Source organism: Prionailurus bengalensis, chromosome C1 (assembly GCF_016509475.1).
Source record: "Prionailurus bengalensis isolate Pbe53 chromosome C1, Fcat_Pben_1.1_paternal_pri, whole genome shotgun sequence".
NCBI lineage: Eukaryota > Metazoa > Chordata > Mammalia > Carnivora > Felidae > Prionailurus > Prionailurus bengalensis.
In genome coordinates this window covers 188,517,500-188,532,138 of record NC_057345.1, presented here as the reverse complement: position 1 = coordinate 188,532,138, position 14,639 = coordinate 188,517,500, and the positions used below count along the sequence as shown (strand labels likewise).

The window sequence follows — 14,639 nt, the reverse complement described above, 5'->3', positions numbered from 1 at the left end:
TCCTTGTCCAGAGTTTCCCCTTTGGAGCAAACAACTCGGAATCCCTTGCCTCATAGGTACCCAAAAAATAGATCAAGGATCCATACGTCTCTGCACATACTAACACCATAATACAGTGTCTCATCACGGCACTCTCTTCTCAAAATACACAGTGCTAGGCCATTGAACAAGGCACTGAACAGAATATATGAAAAGACATATACAGAAAGTTAATAATTCTGGGACTTGAAGGTTTGAAAAATGAAACAATATTACATATCAAAGATATGGTCCCTACAATATGGCCTAGGGGTAACAATAAAATCAAGGCTGTGCTGAAGAAATAAGGTGGCATCTAGGGATACCATTCCAACTGAACAAAAGGAGTCATAGAGTAAGTGTGCAGTCTCACAGAAATTTAATGTGCCCAAAGTACCAGTACTTAAGTATAGAGGGGGCATGTTTTGAATAGTGGCTTTTGGCTCATGTAGTTGAGTGGAATTTAACATACATACATACACACATACATACATACATAAATACGTACATACATGCATATGTACATACCTAGTCTTTGAAAGAGCTTTAATAGTTGGGGTGCCTGGGTGTTCAGTTGGTTGAGCATTTGACTTCAGCCTAGATCTTGTGGTTTGTGAATTTGAGCCCCATGTCAGGCTCTGTGCTGACAGATCAGAACCTGGAACCTGCTTTGGATTCTCTCTCCCTCTCTCTCTCTCTCTGCCCCTCCCCTGCTTGCACTCTCTCTCTCTCTCTCTCAAATAAACATTTTTTTTAAAAAAAGATATTTAATGGCAAACTTAGTGCCAGCCTATACTAAAAGTGACATGCTGAGGTTAAAACAAAACAAAACAAAAAAACCCTCTGGGTTCCCAACTTGCCACTAGCAAATAACAAAATGAGAAAACTGCCCAGGTACATAAAGGGCATGAGCTCAAATGCCTTCTTCAGAAGTATCTGAGGAGGAAGATGGGAAAGAAGAGAAGCCCATGCAGAGAAAAAAAGCCAAGAACCTTGGAAAACAATTGATTATGCAGCCATTCCCAGAGGCAAAACTGGGGCCAAATCAAGGAATATTCTGTGCTTCTAGAGCAGGGGGATCAAGCAAAGTTTTCCCAGAAGGATTTCAGAATTGCTAAGTGCCAGTGACTCTTATGTATGTCCTGTTCTTATTTTTATTCTTTTTTTTAAATTTAAGTATAATTAACATACAGTGTTATGTCAGTTTCCACTGTACAATATAGTGGTTCAGTAATTCTATATATTACAAAGTGCTCATCAAGATAAGTGTACTCTTTTATATATATATAATATATATATATGTATATATATATTATATATATATATATATGTTTATTTATTTTTGAGAGACAGAGAGTGAGTGCGAGGAGAGAGTCAGAAAGAGGGAGACATAGGATCTGAAGGAGGTTCCCCACAGTGAGCACAGAGCCCCACATGGGGCTTGCACTCATGAACTATGAGATCATGACCCCAGCTGAAGTCAAGAGTCGGCCACTTAACTGACTAAACCACCCAGGCACCCCGTGGGTAAGTGTACATACTCTTAATTCCTTTCACCTATTTCACGCATCCCTGCCACCCCACCCACATACACAGACCTACTTTCCCTCTGGCAACTGCCAGTGTGTTCTTTGTATTTAAGAGTCTGTTTTTGTTTTGGTTATCTTTTTTTTTGTTGTTGTTCATTGGTTTCTTAAATGCCATATAAGAATGAAATCATATGGTATTTGTGTCTCTCTGACTGACTTGTTTCACTTAACGTTTATGCTCTCCAGATCCATCCATGTTGTTGCAAATGGCAAGAGTTCATTTTTTTTTATGGCTGAGTAGTTTTCCATTTAATATACATACCATGTCTTTTTTATCATTTCATCTGGATGGACACATGGGTTACTTACATATTTGACTATTAGAAATAATGGTACAATAAACATAGGGGTGCTTATATCTTTTTGAATTAGTGTTTTTGTTTTCTTTGGATAAATACCCAGTAGTAGAATTACTGGATCATACAGTAATCCCATTTTTAATTTTTGGAGGAACCTCCATACTGTTTTCCACAGTGGCTGTTCAGCTTGCATTCCCAAGTGCATGAGGGTTCGTTTTTCTCCACATCCACACCAACACTTGTTATTTCTTGTGTTTTTGATGTTAGCCATTCTGACAGATAGGAAGTGATATCTCATTGAAGTATTGATTTGCATTTCTCTGATAATTAGTGATGTTGAGCATCTTTTCATGTGTGTGATGTCCATCTGTGTGTCTTCTTGGAGAAATATCTGTTCATGTCTTCTCATTTTTAATTGGATTATTTGGGCATGGTTTTGGTGTTGAGTTTTAGAAGTTCTTTATTTTAAGTATTAACTCCTTATTGAATATATCATTCACCAATATCTTCTCCCATTCAGTAAGTTGTCTTGTGTTATATTGATGGTTTCCTTTACTGTACAGATGTTTGTTTTCTTATTTTGGTGTAGTCCCAATAGTTTAATTTTGCTTTTGTTTCCCTTGCCACAGGAGTCATATATTAAAAAATGTTCCTACAGCTGATGTCAAAGAGATTACTGTCTGTGTTTTCTTCTAGAAATTTCATGGTTTCAGGTCTCACATTTAGGTCCTTAATCCATTTTGAGTTTTTGTGTATGGTGTAAGAAAGTGGTCCAGTTTCATTCTTTTGCATGTAGTTGTCCAGTTTTCTCAACTCCATTTGTTGAAGAGACCAACTTTTTCCCATTGTATATTCTTGTCATAGATTAATTGACCATAACAGCATAGGTTTATTTCTGGGCTTTCTGTGTGCCTAATTTTGTGCCAGTACCATACTGTTTTGATTACTACAGTTTTATAGTATATCTTGAAATCTGGAATTGTGATTTCTTCAGTTTTATTCTTTTTCAAGATTGCTTTGGCTATTATGGGACTCTTGTGGTTCCCTGTAAGTTTTAGGATTATTTGATGTAGCTCTGTGAAAAATGCTACTGATATTTTGATAGGAATTGCATTAAACCTGTGGATTGCTTTTGATAATATGGACATGTTAACAATATTGGTTGTCCCAAACCAATATCTTTCCATTGGTTTGTGTCATGATCAATTTCTTTCATATTTTATAGTTTTAAGAGTACAGGTGTTTCACCTCCTTGGCTAAGTTTATTCTTGGGGTGCCTGGATGGCTCAGTCAGTTAAGCCTCTGACTTCGGCTCAGGTCATGATCTCACAGTTTGTGGGTTTGAACCCGTGTCGGGCTCTGTGCTGACAGCTCAGAGCCTGGATCCTGCTTCAGATTCTGTGTCTCCTTTTCTCTCTGTTCCTCCCCTGCTCACGCTCTTTCTCTCTCTCTCAGAAATAAATAAAGATTTAAAAAAATTTTTTTAAAGTTTATTCTTAGGTATTTTGGTCTTTTTAGTGCGATTGCAAATGGAATTGTTTTCTTACTTTCTCTTTCTGCTACTCCATTATTAGGGTATATAAATACAATCGATATCTGTATATTAATTTTACATCCTGTGACTTTACTGAATTCATTTATCAGTTCTGGTAGTTTTTGGGGGAGTCTTTAGGGTTGTCTCTATATGGTATCATGTTATCTGAATATAGTAAGTATTACTTCTTCCCTACCAATTTGGATGCCCTTTATTTCTTTTTCTTGACTAATTGCTGTGATTAGCACTTCCAGTACTATGTTGAATAAAAGTGGTGAGAGTGGACATCCTTGTTTTGTTCCCAATCTTGAAGGAAAATCTCAGTATTTCACCGTTTAGTATGATAATAGTTGTGGATTTTTCATATATGGTCTTTATTATTTTGATGTATGTTCCTCTAAACATACTTTGTTTCAGGTTTTTATCATGAATGTATGTTGTACTTTATCAAATACTTCATTTATTGAAATGATTGTAAGACTTGTATCCTTTCTCTTGTTAATGTGATGTATCACATTGATTGATTTGCAATATTGAACCACCCTTGCATCCCAGGAATAAATCTAGCTTGATTGTGGTGAATGACTTTTTTAATCCATTGTTGGATTTGGTTTGCTAATATTTCACTGAGGTTTTTTTGTATCTAGGTTTATCAGAGAAATTGGCCTGTAGTTCCTTTTTTTTTTTTTCAGTGTCTTTATCTGATTTTGGTATCAGGATAATGCTGGCCTCATAGAATGAATTTGGACGCTTTCATTGATCTTCTGGATTTTTTGGAATAGTTTGAGAAGACTAGGTATTAACTCTTATTTAAATGTTTGGTACAGCTCACCTGTGAAGCTTTCTGGCCCTGGAATTATTTGTTGGGAGTTTTGGGGGGTTTATTTGTTTTTGTTTTTGTTTTTTGACCACCAATTCCATTTCATTGTTAGTAATCTTCTGTTTAAATTTTCTATTTTTTCCTGATTCAGTTTTGGAAGGTTATATGGTTCTGGAACTTAAACCGTATCTACTAGGTTTTCCAACTTGTTGGCATATAATTTTTCATAATATTTTCTTATCCTTTGTATTTCTGTGGTGTCAGCTATTATTTATCCTCTTTCATTTCTGATTTTATTTGAATACCCTCCCTCTATCTGTCCTCCCCACCTCTTTTGATGAGTCTGGTTAAAGGTTTATCAATTTTGTTGATCTTTTCAAAGAACCAGTTCCTGGTTTCATTGATCTGTTCTGGTGTTTCTTCAGTTTCTATTTAATTTATTTCTCCTCTAATATATATTATTTCCTTCCTTCTACTGGCTTTGTTTTGTTTGTTCTTCCTTTTCTAATTCCTTTATATGTAAAGTTTGGGGTTTGGGGAGGATTTTTCTTGCTTCTTGAGGTAGGCCTCTATTGCATTAATCTCTTAGAACAGTTTTTTTCTTTATCACAAAGAGTTTTTGACTGCTGTGTTTTCATTTTTATTTGCCTCCATGTATATTTTTATTTCCTCTTTGATTTCTTTGTTGACCCATTCATTGTTGAGTAGCATGTTAATTAATCTCTATGTATTTGTGGTCTTTCCAGATTTTTTCTTATGGTTGATTTCTAGTTTCATAGTGTCATGGCCAAAAAAGATGTATGATGTGATTTCAATCTTTTTGAATTTGCTTGGACTTGTTTTGTGCTCTAACATGATTTATTCTGGAGAATCTTCCATGTGCACTTGAAGAGAATGTGTATTTCACGGTTTTTGTATAGAATGCTCTGAATTATCTGTTAGATGCATTTGGTCCAATGTATCATTCAAAGCCACTGTTTGCTTGTTGATTTTCTGTCTGGATGATACATCTATGTCTTGATGTAAGTTGGTGTTAATGTCCCCTACTATTGTATTACTATCAATTTTTTTTCCTTTGTGTCTGTTAATCGTTGCTTTATGTACTTGGGTGCTCTTGTTGATTTTCTGTCTAGATGATCTATGCCTTGATGTAATTTGGTGTTAAAGTTCCTTACTATTATTGTATTACTATCAATTTTTTTCCTTTGTGTCTGTTAATAGTTGCTTTATGTACTTGAATGCTCTCATGTTGGGTACATAAGTGTTTATAATTGTTAAATCTTCTTGTTGGATTGTTCCCTTTACAGTTATGTAGTGTCCTTCTTTGTCTCTGGTTACAGTCTTTGTTTTAAAGCCTATATAGTCTGATATAATTATTCCTACCCCCGGTTTCTTTTCGTTTCCATTGTATGGTAAATGTTTTTCTATCCCTTCACTTTTTGTCTGGATGTGCCGTTAGATCTGCTTTTGCTTCTTTATCCATTCAGTCACCCAGTGTCTTTTTATTGGGGCCTTTAGTGCATTCACAAAGTAATTATTGACAGGGACCCACTTACTGTCATTTTGTTACTTGCTTTATGGTTGTTTTTATGGTTCTTTTTTGTTTCTTTTTTCTCTTGCTCTGTTCCCTTATGGTTTGGTGGCTTTCTTTAGTGATAAGCTTGGATTTGTCTTTTTTTTTTTTTTGCATATCTATTACAGGTTTTTGATTTGTGGTTACCATTAGGTTTATATATAATATCCTGTGCATATACCAGTCTATATTAAGTTGATGGTCACTTAAGTTTGAACCCCTTCTAAAAGCACTAAATTTTTACTCTTCTCCACTACATTTTATACATGTGATGTCACACTTTACATCCTTTTATTTTGTGAATACGTGGACTGATTTTTATAGATATTACTGATTTTACTGTGTTTGTGCTTTAACCTCTGCAGTAGTTTTACAAACGAAAAATCTATGGTTTTTTAATTATGTTTGTATTTACCTGTGAAATTTTTCTTTTCCTAATTTTCTTACTCCTGATTGTTTTTTTGTTTCCACTCAACAAATTCCCCTTAATGTTTCTTGTAAGACCTGTTTAGTGGTGATGAATTCTTTTAACTTTTGTTCCTTGGTGAAATTCTTTATCCCTCCATCTATTCTGAATGACAACTTTGCTGGATAGAGTATTTTTGGTTGCAGGTTTTTTTCCTGTCAGCACTTTGAGTATATCATGCCACTCCCTTCTGACCTACAAAGTTTTGTGCTGAAAAATCAGCTGATAGCCTTTTGATGTTCCCTTGTGTGTAATTGTTTTCTTTTGGTCTCTTGGTGTTTTTTTTTTTAATTTTTTTTTTCAACGCTTATTTATTTTTGGGACAGAGAGAGACAGAGCATGAACGGGGGAGGATCAGAGAGAGAGGGAGACACAGAATCGGAAATAGGCTCCAGGCTCTGAGCCATCAGCCCAGAGCCAGACGCGGGGCTCGAACTCACGGACCGCGAGATCATGACCTGGCTGAAGTCGGACACTTAACTGACTGCGCCACCCAGGCGCCCCTCTCTTGGTGCTTTAAAAAAATTTTTTTTTCAACGTTTTTTATTTATTTTTGGGACAGAGAGAGACAGAGCATGAACGCGGGAGGGGCAGAGAGAGAGGGAGACACAGAATCAGAAACAGGCTCCAAGCCATCAGCCCAGAGCCCGATGCGGGGCTCGAACTCACGGACCGCGAGATCGTCACCTGGCTGAAGTCGGACGCTTAACCGACTGCGCCACCCAGGCGCCCCACTGGGTGCTTTTAAAATTCTCTCTTTATAACTACTTTTGGCATTTTAATTATTATGTGTCTTGGTGTGAACCTCCTTGAATTGATTTTTGTGGGGTGTTATCATGCCTCTTGGATCTGGGTGTCTGTTTCCTTCCCCAGATTCTGCAAGTTTTCAGCTTTTATTTCTTCAAATAAATTTTCTCCTCCTTTTTCTCTCTCTTCTTCTTCTTTTGGGATCCCTATAATGTGAATGCTGTTATGTTTGATGATGTCATTGAATTCCCTTAACCTATTTTTATTTTTTATTCTTTTTTTTTTCTGTTCCATTTGGTGTTTTCTATTACTCTTTCTCCCAACTCACTAATCTATACTTCTGCTTCCTCTATCTATGATTTGTTCCCTTTTATGTATTTTTAATTCTAGTTATTGAGCTCTTAATCTTTGAATGGTTCTTTTTAAATATTTTCTGTCTCTTTTGTTGAAAGTCTGAGATCTTCTACTCTTTTCTCAAGTCCAGTAAGTATCTTTATGACCATTACTCTGAACTCTCTCTCTGGTAAATTGACTATAGCCATTTCTTTTAGCTCTTTTGCTGTGATTTTGTTCTGTTCTTTCATTTAGGACATATTCCTCTGTCTCCTCATTTTGTCTAACTCTGTGTGTTTCCATGTATTAGCCAAGTCAGCTGTGTCTCTTGATCTTGAAAGTAGTGACCTTATGAAGAAGAGGTACTGGGGTGTACTATAGTGCAATTTCCCCTTTCACCAGAACCAAGTGCTTCTGGGGTGTCTCCTCTGTGTGTTGGGTGTGCCCTACTCTTGTGATTGAACCCTGTTTGCCTTTAGTCCAGTAAGCTGCAGTGGCCCATTTTGCCTATTGTGGGAAGGGTTTGGAACCAGTGCTGTTAAGAGGCCAGTCTGGGGCTGTCTTGGTATTGTAGTTAAGTCAAACTGGATGAGTGCCCTCAGACCATTTGCCAGGACTGAAGTCACACCAAACTGCAGAGTGTTCTTCCTGAGTTGTCCCCTGAGAGGCTTTCATTGTTGGGTGGGTCCTGCAGTTAGACCAGATGTCTAGCTCCAGTCCATCTGTTTGGGTTTCAGTCAAACTGGTGTGTGTGGTTATCTTCCCCTCTTCCCAAGGTAGGAGTTAATTTCGAGTAGTGCTTGTCACTGTCAAGGCTATTTGCAGAATATGTGTCAGTCACCACGTTAGAGGCACTCCTGCTGAGCGGGGCAGGTTGGATGGGGCATTCCACAGGAGAATGTGGGAGGTTGGAGGGTGGGGTGTTAGCAAGCTAGGTGTAGAGTGTTTGAGCTGATTCTTTGAGATACCCACGTATCTATGCTGGCCAGATGAATGGTAGTAGAAAGAAATGGTGTCCACCAGTTCTTGCATTCTTGGAGAGGTCTCTTAACAATTCCTGCCCTCCCCCCCCCCCACAGTGTATGTTCTGAGATTAGTACAATATCTCCTTCCCATATACTCCAGGCTCTTTTCAAACCGCTGCTTCAGTGCTGTATCTCAGTGAGGTTGTTTTTATACTGGATCTTTAAGGTGGGGACTCCATTTCCTGTAACCCTCTGGCTCTCCCAGAGCAGAGCCCACTGATTTTTAAAGTTCCCCAAGTTAAGTATGCTGATTTTAAAAACTTGTGAAGGTAAGTCCCTCTGGGTTTCAAAAGCCAGATGTCATAGGGACTCATCTTCCAAGTGCCAGTCCACTTTTTTTACTTAAAGCATGCAACCTGAGAGTCACATTTTAGAACTACTATACCCTGAAATGTTCTGCTTTCTGTAAATACCTTTTTAAAAAGTGGTGCTCGGGTGTAATTTACTGTCCCGTATCCAGACTTATTTTTTTTTAACTTAAGTTGCATACTGGTGTTTTATTTGTTTAAGTATATTAAAGTTTTAAAAAGTGGGGTTTTTTTTCTTTGAAAACATTAAAAACTGGCTAATTGAGGAATTGGTGTTCACGGCTGTTTTGGTAGTGGACCCTACTGACACACTTATTTAGTTGACGAAGGACCAGCAAATGATTTCTATGTTTCAGTCCTCCTTTCTCTTGAATCATGAGATTCATCTCATGAGAGATAAATTGCAACAGCCGTTTTCTTTGTCACAAGATTGGTGAAAAAACATGATAAACTGAGTAAACAGAAAATAGAAGACTTTGCAGAAAAGCTGACGACAATCTTGTTTGAAACCTACAGAAGTCACTGGCACGCCGACTGCCCTTCTAAAGGGCAAGCGTTCAGGTGTATCAGGATAAATAATAGTCAGGATAAAGATCCCATTCTAGAAAGGGCTTGTGCTGAAAGTAACGTGGATTTTTCTCACCTGGGACTTCCAAAGGAGATGACCCTTTGAAGTGTGCTGTAGGTACGGTGAGAAAAATCATCCATTTACAATTGCTTCTTTTAAAGGCAGATGGGACGAATGGGAGCTTTCCCAACAGGTCAGTTGTGCTGTTAATCGAGCTACATTAGACTACGCCTCTGGCATTTCCTCTGATGAAGAAAGTTGTAACAAAGAACCGCAGATCATTCCTAAAGTCAGCAATCCAAAGAGTATTTATCAGGTGAAGTGTGGTCCAGTTCTCGATGCTTTTTTTTTTTCTGTCCTAATTCTGAAAAGAATTTGTTCACTGTAAAAGAAACAAATGGAAAACAGAAACAAAACGGTAAAGATTAAAATCACGTTATTAACAAAAAAAAAAAAAGTGGGGTCCCTGGTATGGGGTCTGTTCCTCTCCTTTCTCCATGCTTGTGGTGTCCTCCTCCCTTTTGTGGTTAGTCTCACTGGGTGTTTGGATCCCACCCATATCTGCCCCTTCTACCCTTTTCCATGTGGCCTCCTCTCTACAATTAACTGTATAGGGTATATTCTACTAGTCTTTGGGTTGTTTTCTGGGTTAGTTGCACTGATGTGAATGTTATCTAGATGTGTTCATGGGATGAGGTGAGCTTAGGATCCTCTTCCTCTGTCACCTTCCCATGCTTCTCTTTGCACTTCTTTTTTTTTCCCAAATGGGAGCATTTATTTTCATTATTCTATCTCTCTTCTAATAATGTATGATTAGAAGAGGTTAATAATTTGCTTGTGGTTCGTAGGAGTAATTCAGGAGGAATTGTATCTAGACTTATATTTTAAGTATGATGCTGTGATTGAATGAAGCTTTAGGATGGCTTGAATGGTAGTAAGCTTATTTTATATTTGAGAAAGATATGAATATTTATGGCTAAAAAGGTGGACTGTGGTAGAATGAATGATTGACCTCAACACATTACCCTTCCCTGAATTCATGCCTTTTCCCTTTTCCAATTTTTTAGTTTTTTTTTCTATTAGAAGTGGAGTGTACTTCTCTGCCCCTTGACTTTGAGCTTGCTCAAGTCATGTCTCCTTATAGAGACATGATAGAGATCTATCCAATTGGATAGAGATCTATCCAATGATAGATCAACTTACAGGTAAAACACTCAATCCCCTTGCCCCAAAGTGGAAAAACTCTTAACAACCATCTCAACTGGACTCCCTGCAGGATCTGCTGAGCATAATTAGGACTGTATTGCAACTCAACTTCTCTTTTTTCCAATCCTGTTTCTTTACCCTCTCTTCCTCAGATGTTGCTCCCAATAGTACCCTCTAATGGAGATCTTACACATACACTTCCATCACAGGGTGTTTCTTCCGGAGAACCTAAACTGTGAAAAGCAACAGTAGAGAACAAAGAAATAGTAAATACTGAGAAAACATTAAGCATAGAATTCTGCACTCATCTAAATGACCATTCAAAAAAATCATGATACATGATAATACATGATAAAATTGAAGGAAAAAATTAATTAAAAATGTATATATTCTTCTAAAGGGAGAAAATTTAAAAACCTATCCAATTCTGTAGAATACAGGAAAAGAGTACAAAAGGATTCCAGGGAGGAAAAAGCATTTTAAAAGAAAGAACAAAATTAAATGGTAGAAAGAAATTCAAACATGTGAGTTATCACAATAAATTTATAAGCGAATGCCATCTTTTAGTTAAAATATTTTCAGATTGCTCTGAAAGTAACAGACACATCTAAAACTTAAGGGTACAGAAGGGGTGAAACCAAAGAGGAGAAAACTGAACAAATACTAACCAAAGGAAAGCTGATATATCACTATTGATAAAAAAATTAATATTTTTAAAAATAAAAACAACTATTTAGAGAATAGAGGGTTCCTACATAATTATTTAAAGCAAGAAAAATTCATTTAAAGCAAGAAACTTTGATATAATTTCAAAATATACACAACTAAAAATAACTTCATACAGAAATGTACAAATTCACAAATGTAGTGAGATAATTTAATCTCATTCTTTTTAAGGTTAATATTTGTGTTGGGGCACCTGCGTGGCTCAGTTGGTTGGGTGTCCGACTTAGGCTCAGGTCGTGATCTTGCAGTCCGTGAGTTCAAGCCCCGCATCAGGCCCTGTGCTGGCAGCTCAGAGCCTGGAGCCTGCTTTGGATTCTGTGTCTCCCTCTCCCTCTGCCCCTCCCCCGCTCCTGCTCTGTGTCTCTTACTCTCAAAAATGAATAAATGTTAAAAAGAAATTTTTTAAAGATTAATATTTGTGTTTATTAATGGAGCTAGGAGGCAAAAATGTTAGTAAGGATGTAAACATTTGACATAATTAATAACTTGATATGGTGGACATAAAATGGCTGCTTCCAAAAATCAGAGAATATATAATTAGAAATTTTACATTGATATAATCCTACTTGTCTATTTTTGCTTTTGTTGCCTGTGCTTTTGGTTTCATATCCAAGAAAACACTGTAAAACCAATGTCAGGAATATCTGTTAATATGTTTTCTTCTAGGAGTTTTATGGTTTCAGATCTTAAGTTTTAGTGTTAAATCCATTTTGAGTTTTTTTTGTGTGTGTACAGGGTGAAACAAAGGTCCAATTTCATTCTTTTTCATGTGAATATCCAGTTTTCACAACACAGTTAATTGAAGAGATTATCCTGTCCCAATTGTGTATTTTTAGCACCCTTTTCATATTTATATCTATGTGGATTTATTTCCAGACTCTCTATTCTGTTCTGTTGGTCTATATATCTGTTTTTACGCCAGTACCATACTGTTTTGATTACTGTAGCTAAAAACCAACAAAATGAAAAAGTAAAGTATGAGATGTGAGAATATATTTACCAACCATGTATCTGATAAAGGGTTAATACCTAAAATATATAAGAAACTCCTATGAATCAGTTACATAGAAACCCAAATAACCTGATTTTTTTTTAATGGGCAGAGGAACTGATAAGACATTTCTATAAAGAAGACACACAAATGACGAACAAGTACATGAAAAGTTGTTTAATGTCACTAATCATCAGGGAACTACAAATCAAAACCACTATGAAATATTACACCTGTTATGATGGAATCTATCAAAAATCAACCAACAAAAGAAAATGTAATAAATATGGTGAGAATGTGGATAAAAGGGAACTCTTGTACATGGTTAATGAAAATGTAAATTTGTCACAATGGAAAAAAATACAGACGTTACTCAAAAAACTAAGAATAGAACAAACATATAATTCAAGAATCCTACTTCTGGGCATATCCAAAGGAATTAAAACCAGGTCTTGAAGAGATATCTGCATTCCCATGTTAAGTGCAGCATTATTTACAATAGCCAAGACATGGAGGCAACTTAAATGTCCATTGAAGTACAAATGAATAAAGGAAATGTGGTATATACATACAATGAAATATTAACCATGAGAAAGAAGAAAATTCTTTTTGCAACAATATGGATGAACCTGGAGTAAATTATGCTAAGTGAAGTAAACCAGACACAGAGAGCAAATACTGTATTATACCACTCATGTTGAATCTAAAGTGGTCAAACTCATAGAAACAAAGAGTGAAGTAGTCCAGGGTTTGGAGGAGGAAAACAGGTATTAGTCAAAGGGTGCAAAGGTTAGGTTATACAAGATAAATAATTCCTGGAGATCTACTGTACAACATAGTGCCAATGGTTAAAAATACTGTATTGTATACCTAAAAATTTGCTAAGAGAGTAGATCTTAAGTGTTCTTATCACAGAAAATGATAATGAATTACAAGTAGGGGGTGCCTGGCTGGCTTAGAAGAGCATGCACCTCTTGATCTTGGGGTTGTGAGTTTGAGCCCCACATTGTGTGCAGAGATTACTAAAAAAGAAAAGAAATGAGAATATAAATTGGTGCACCCACTATGGAAAACAGTATGGAGGTTCCTCAAAAAATTTTAAAATAGAACTACCATATGGTCTAGCAATTCCACTTCTGGTATTTATATAAAGAAAACATCTGGTATTTATATAAAGAAAACAAAATCACTGTCTGGAAAAGATATCTACACCCCCATGTTCTTTGCAGCATTATTTACAACAGCCAAGACATGAAACAACCTAGTTATCAATTGACAAATGAACAGATAAAGAAAATGTGGTGTTTATATACAATGGAATATTATTCAGCCATAGAACAGAAAGAAATTTTGCCATTTGCAAAAATATGGACAGACCTTGAGGGTGTTATGTACAGCATGGTAACTATAGTTAATAATACTGTATTGTATGTATATTTGAAAGTTGCTAAGAGAAAAAAATTATGAAAATTGTCACCACAACAAAATTGTAACTATGTCTGGTGATGTATGTCAACTTATTGTAATCAATCATTGTGGTGTGTGTGTGTGTGTGCGTGTATACACATCAGAATGATTATGTATAAATATACAATATATATACACATATATATAATGTATATCTAAAACTAATATGATACTAGATGTGAGTTATATATCAGTAAAATAATATTTTTAAAGCATGTAGGAAATAAAAAGTTACAAACCAAAAGTACAATAATACTGGCTTTTATATTTACCTATTTGATTACCTTTTCCAGAGTTGTTACTATGGATTTGAGTTACTGTCTAGTGTCCTATCCTTTCAACCTGAAAGACTCATTTAGCATTTCTTTTAAAGCAGAAATATTAGTGACAAACTCCCCCAGCTTTTGTTGATATGGGAGTGCCTTAATTCTTGTTAATTTTTACATTTTTTAATGTTTATTTTATTTCTGAAAGAGAGCATGAGCAGAGGAGGAGAGAGAGGGAGACACAGAATTGGAAGCAGGCTCCAGACTCTGAGCTGTCAGCACAGAGCCCTAGGCGAGGCTTGAACTCACAAGCCATGTGATCATGACCTGAGCCGAAGTCACACGCTCAACCAACTGAACCACCTGGCACCCCCTTGTTCATTTTTTTAAAGGATGGTTTTGCTTGTTACTGAATTATAGTGGACAGTATTTTCTATGTACTGATGTATGTAGTTTCTGATGCGAAACTGACTGCTAATCTTACTGAAGAACTTTTGTATATGATGAGTCTTTTCGTGTTCCATTTGAGTTCTTGCTTTGTCTTTTTCTTTTGGCAGTTTGATTTATAATATGCTTTGGTGTTTATCTCTTTTGAGTTTATCCTTCTTGGAGCTTATTAAGCATTTGGATGTGTAGATTCATGCCTTTCATCATATTTGGGAAATGTTTGGGAATTATTTCTTCAAATATTCTTTCCAATCTT

The 14,639-nt window shown here is 36.2% G+C and overlaps 2 protein-coding genes across 7 annotated transcripts in view; both read left to right on the top strand.

The window, feature by feature from the left end:
- The window catches only part of C2CD6 (C2 calcium dependent domain containing 6), a 186,049-nt gene that overhangs the window by 121,630 nt on the left and 49,780 nt on the right, over nucleotides 1–14,639 (top strand). The gene's annotated exons all lie outside the window — the stretch shown is intronic.
- On the top strand, nucleotides 9,113–9,947 carry LOC122482041 (protein BTG4-like; the record flags this gene model as incomplete). Its single annotated transcript, XM_043578463.1, is given in 3 exon segments — nucleotides 9,113–9,375; nucleotides 9,377–9,657; nucleotides 9,934–9,947. Coding segments are annotated over 3 exon segments (558 nt in total), but the record flags the coding sequence as incomplete, so codon positions are not given.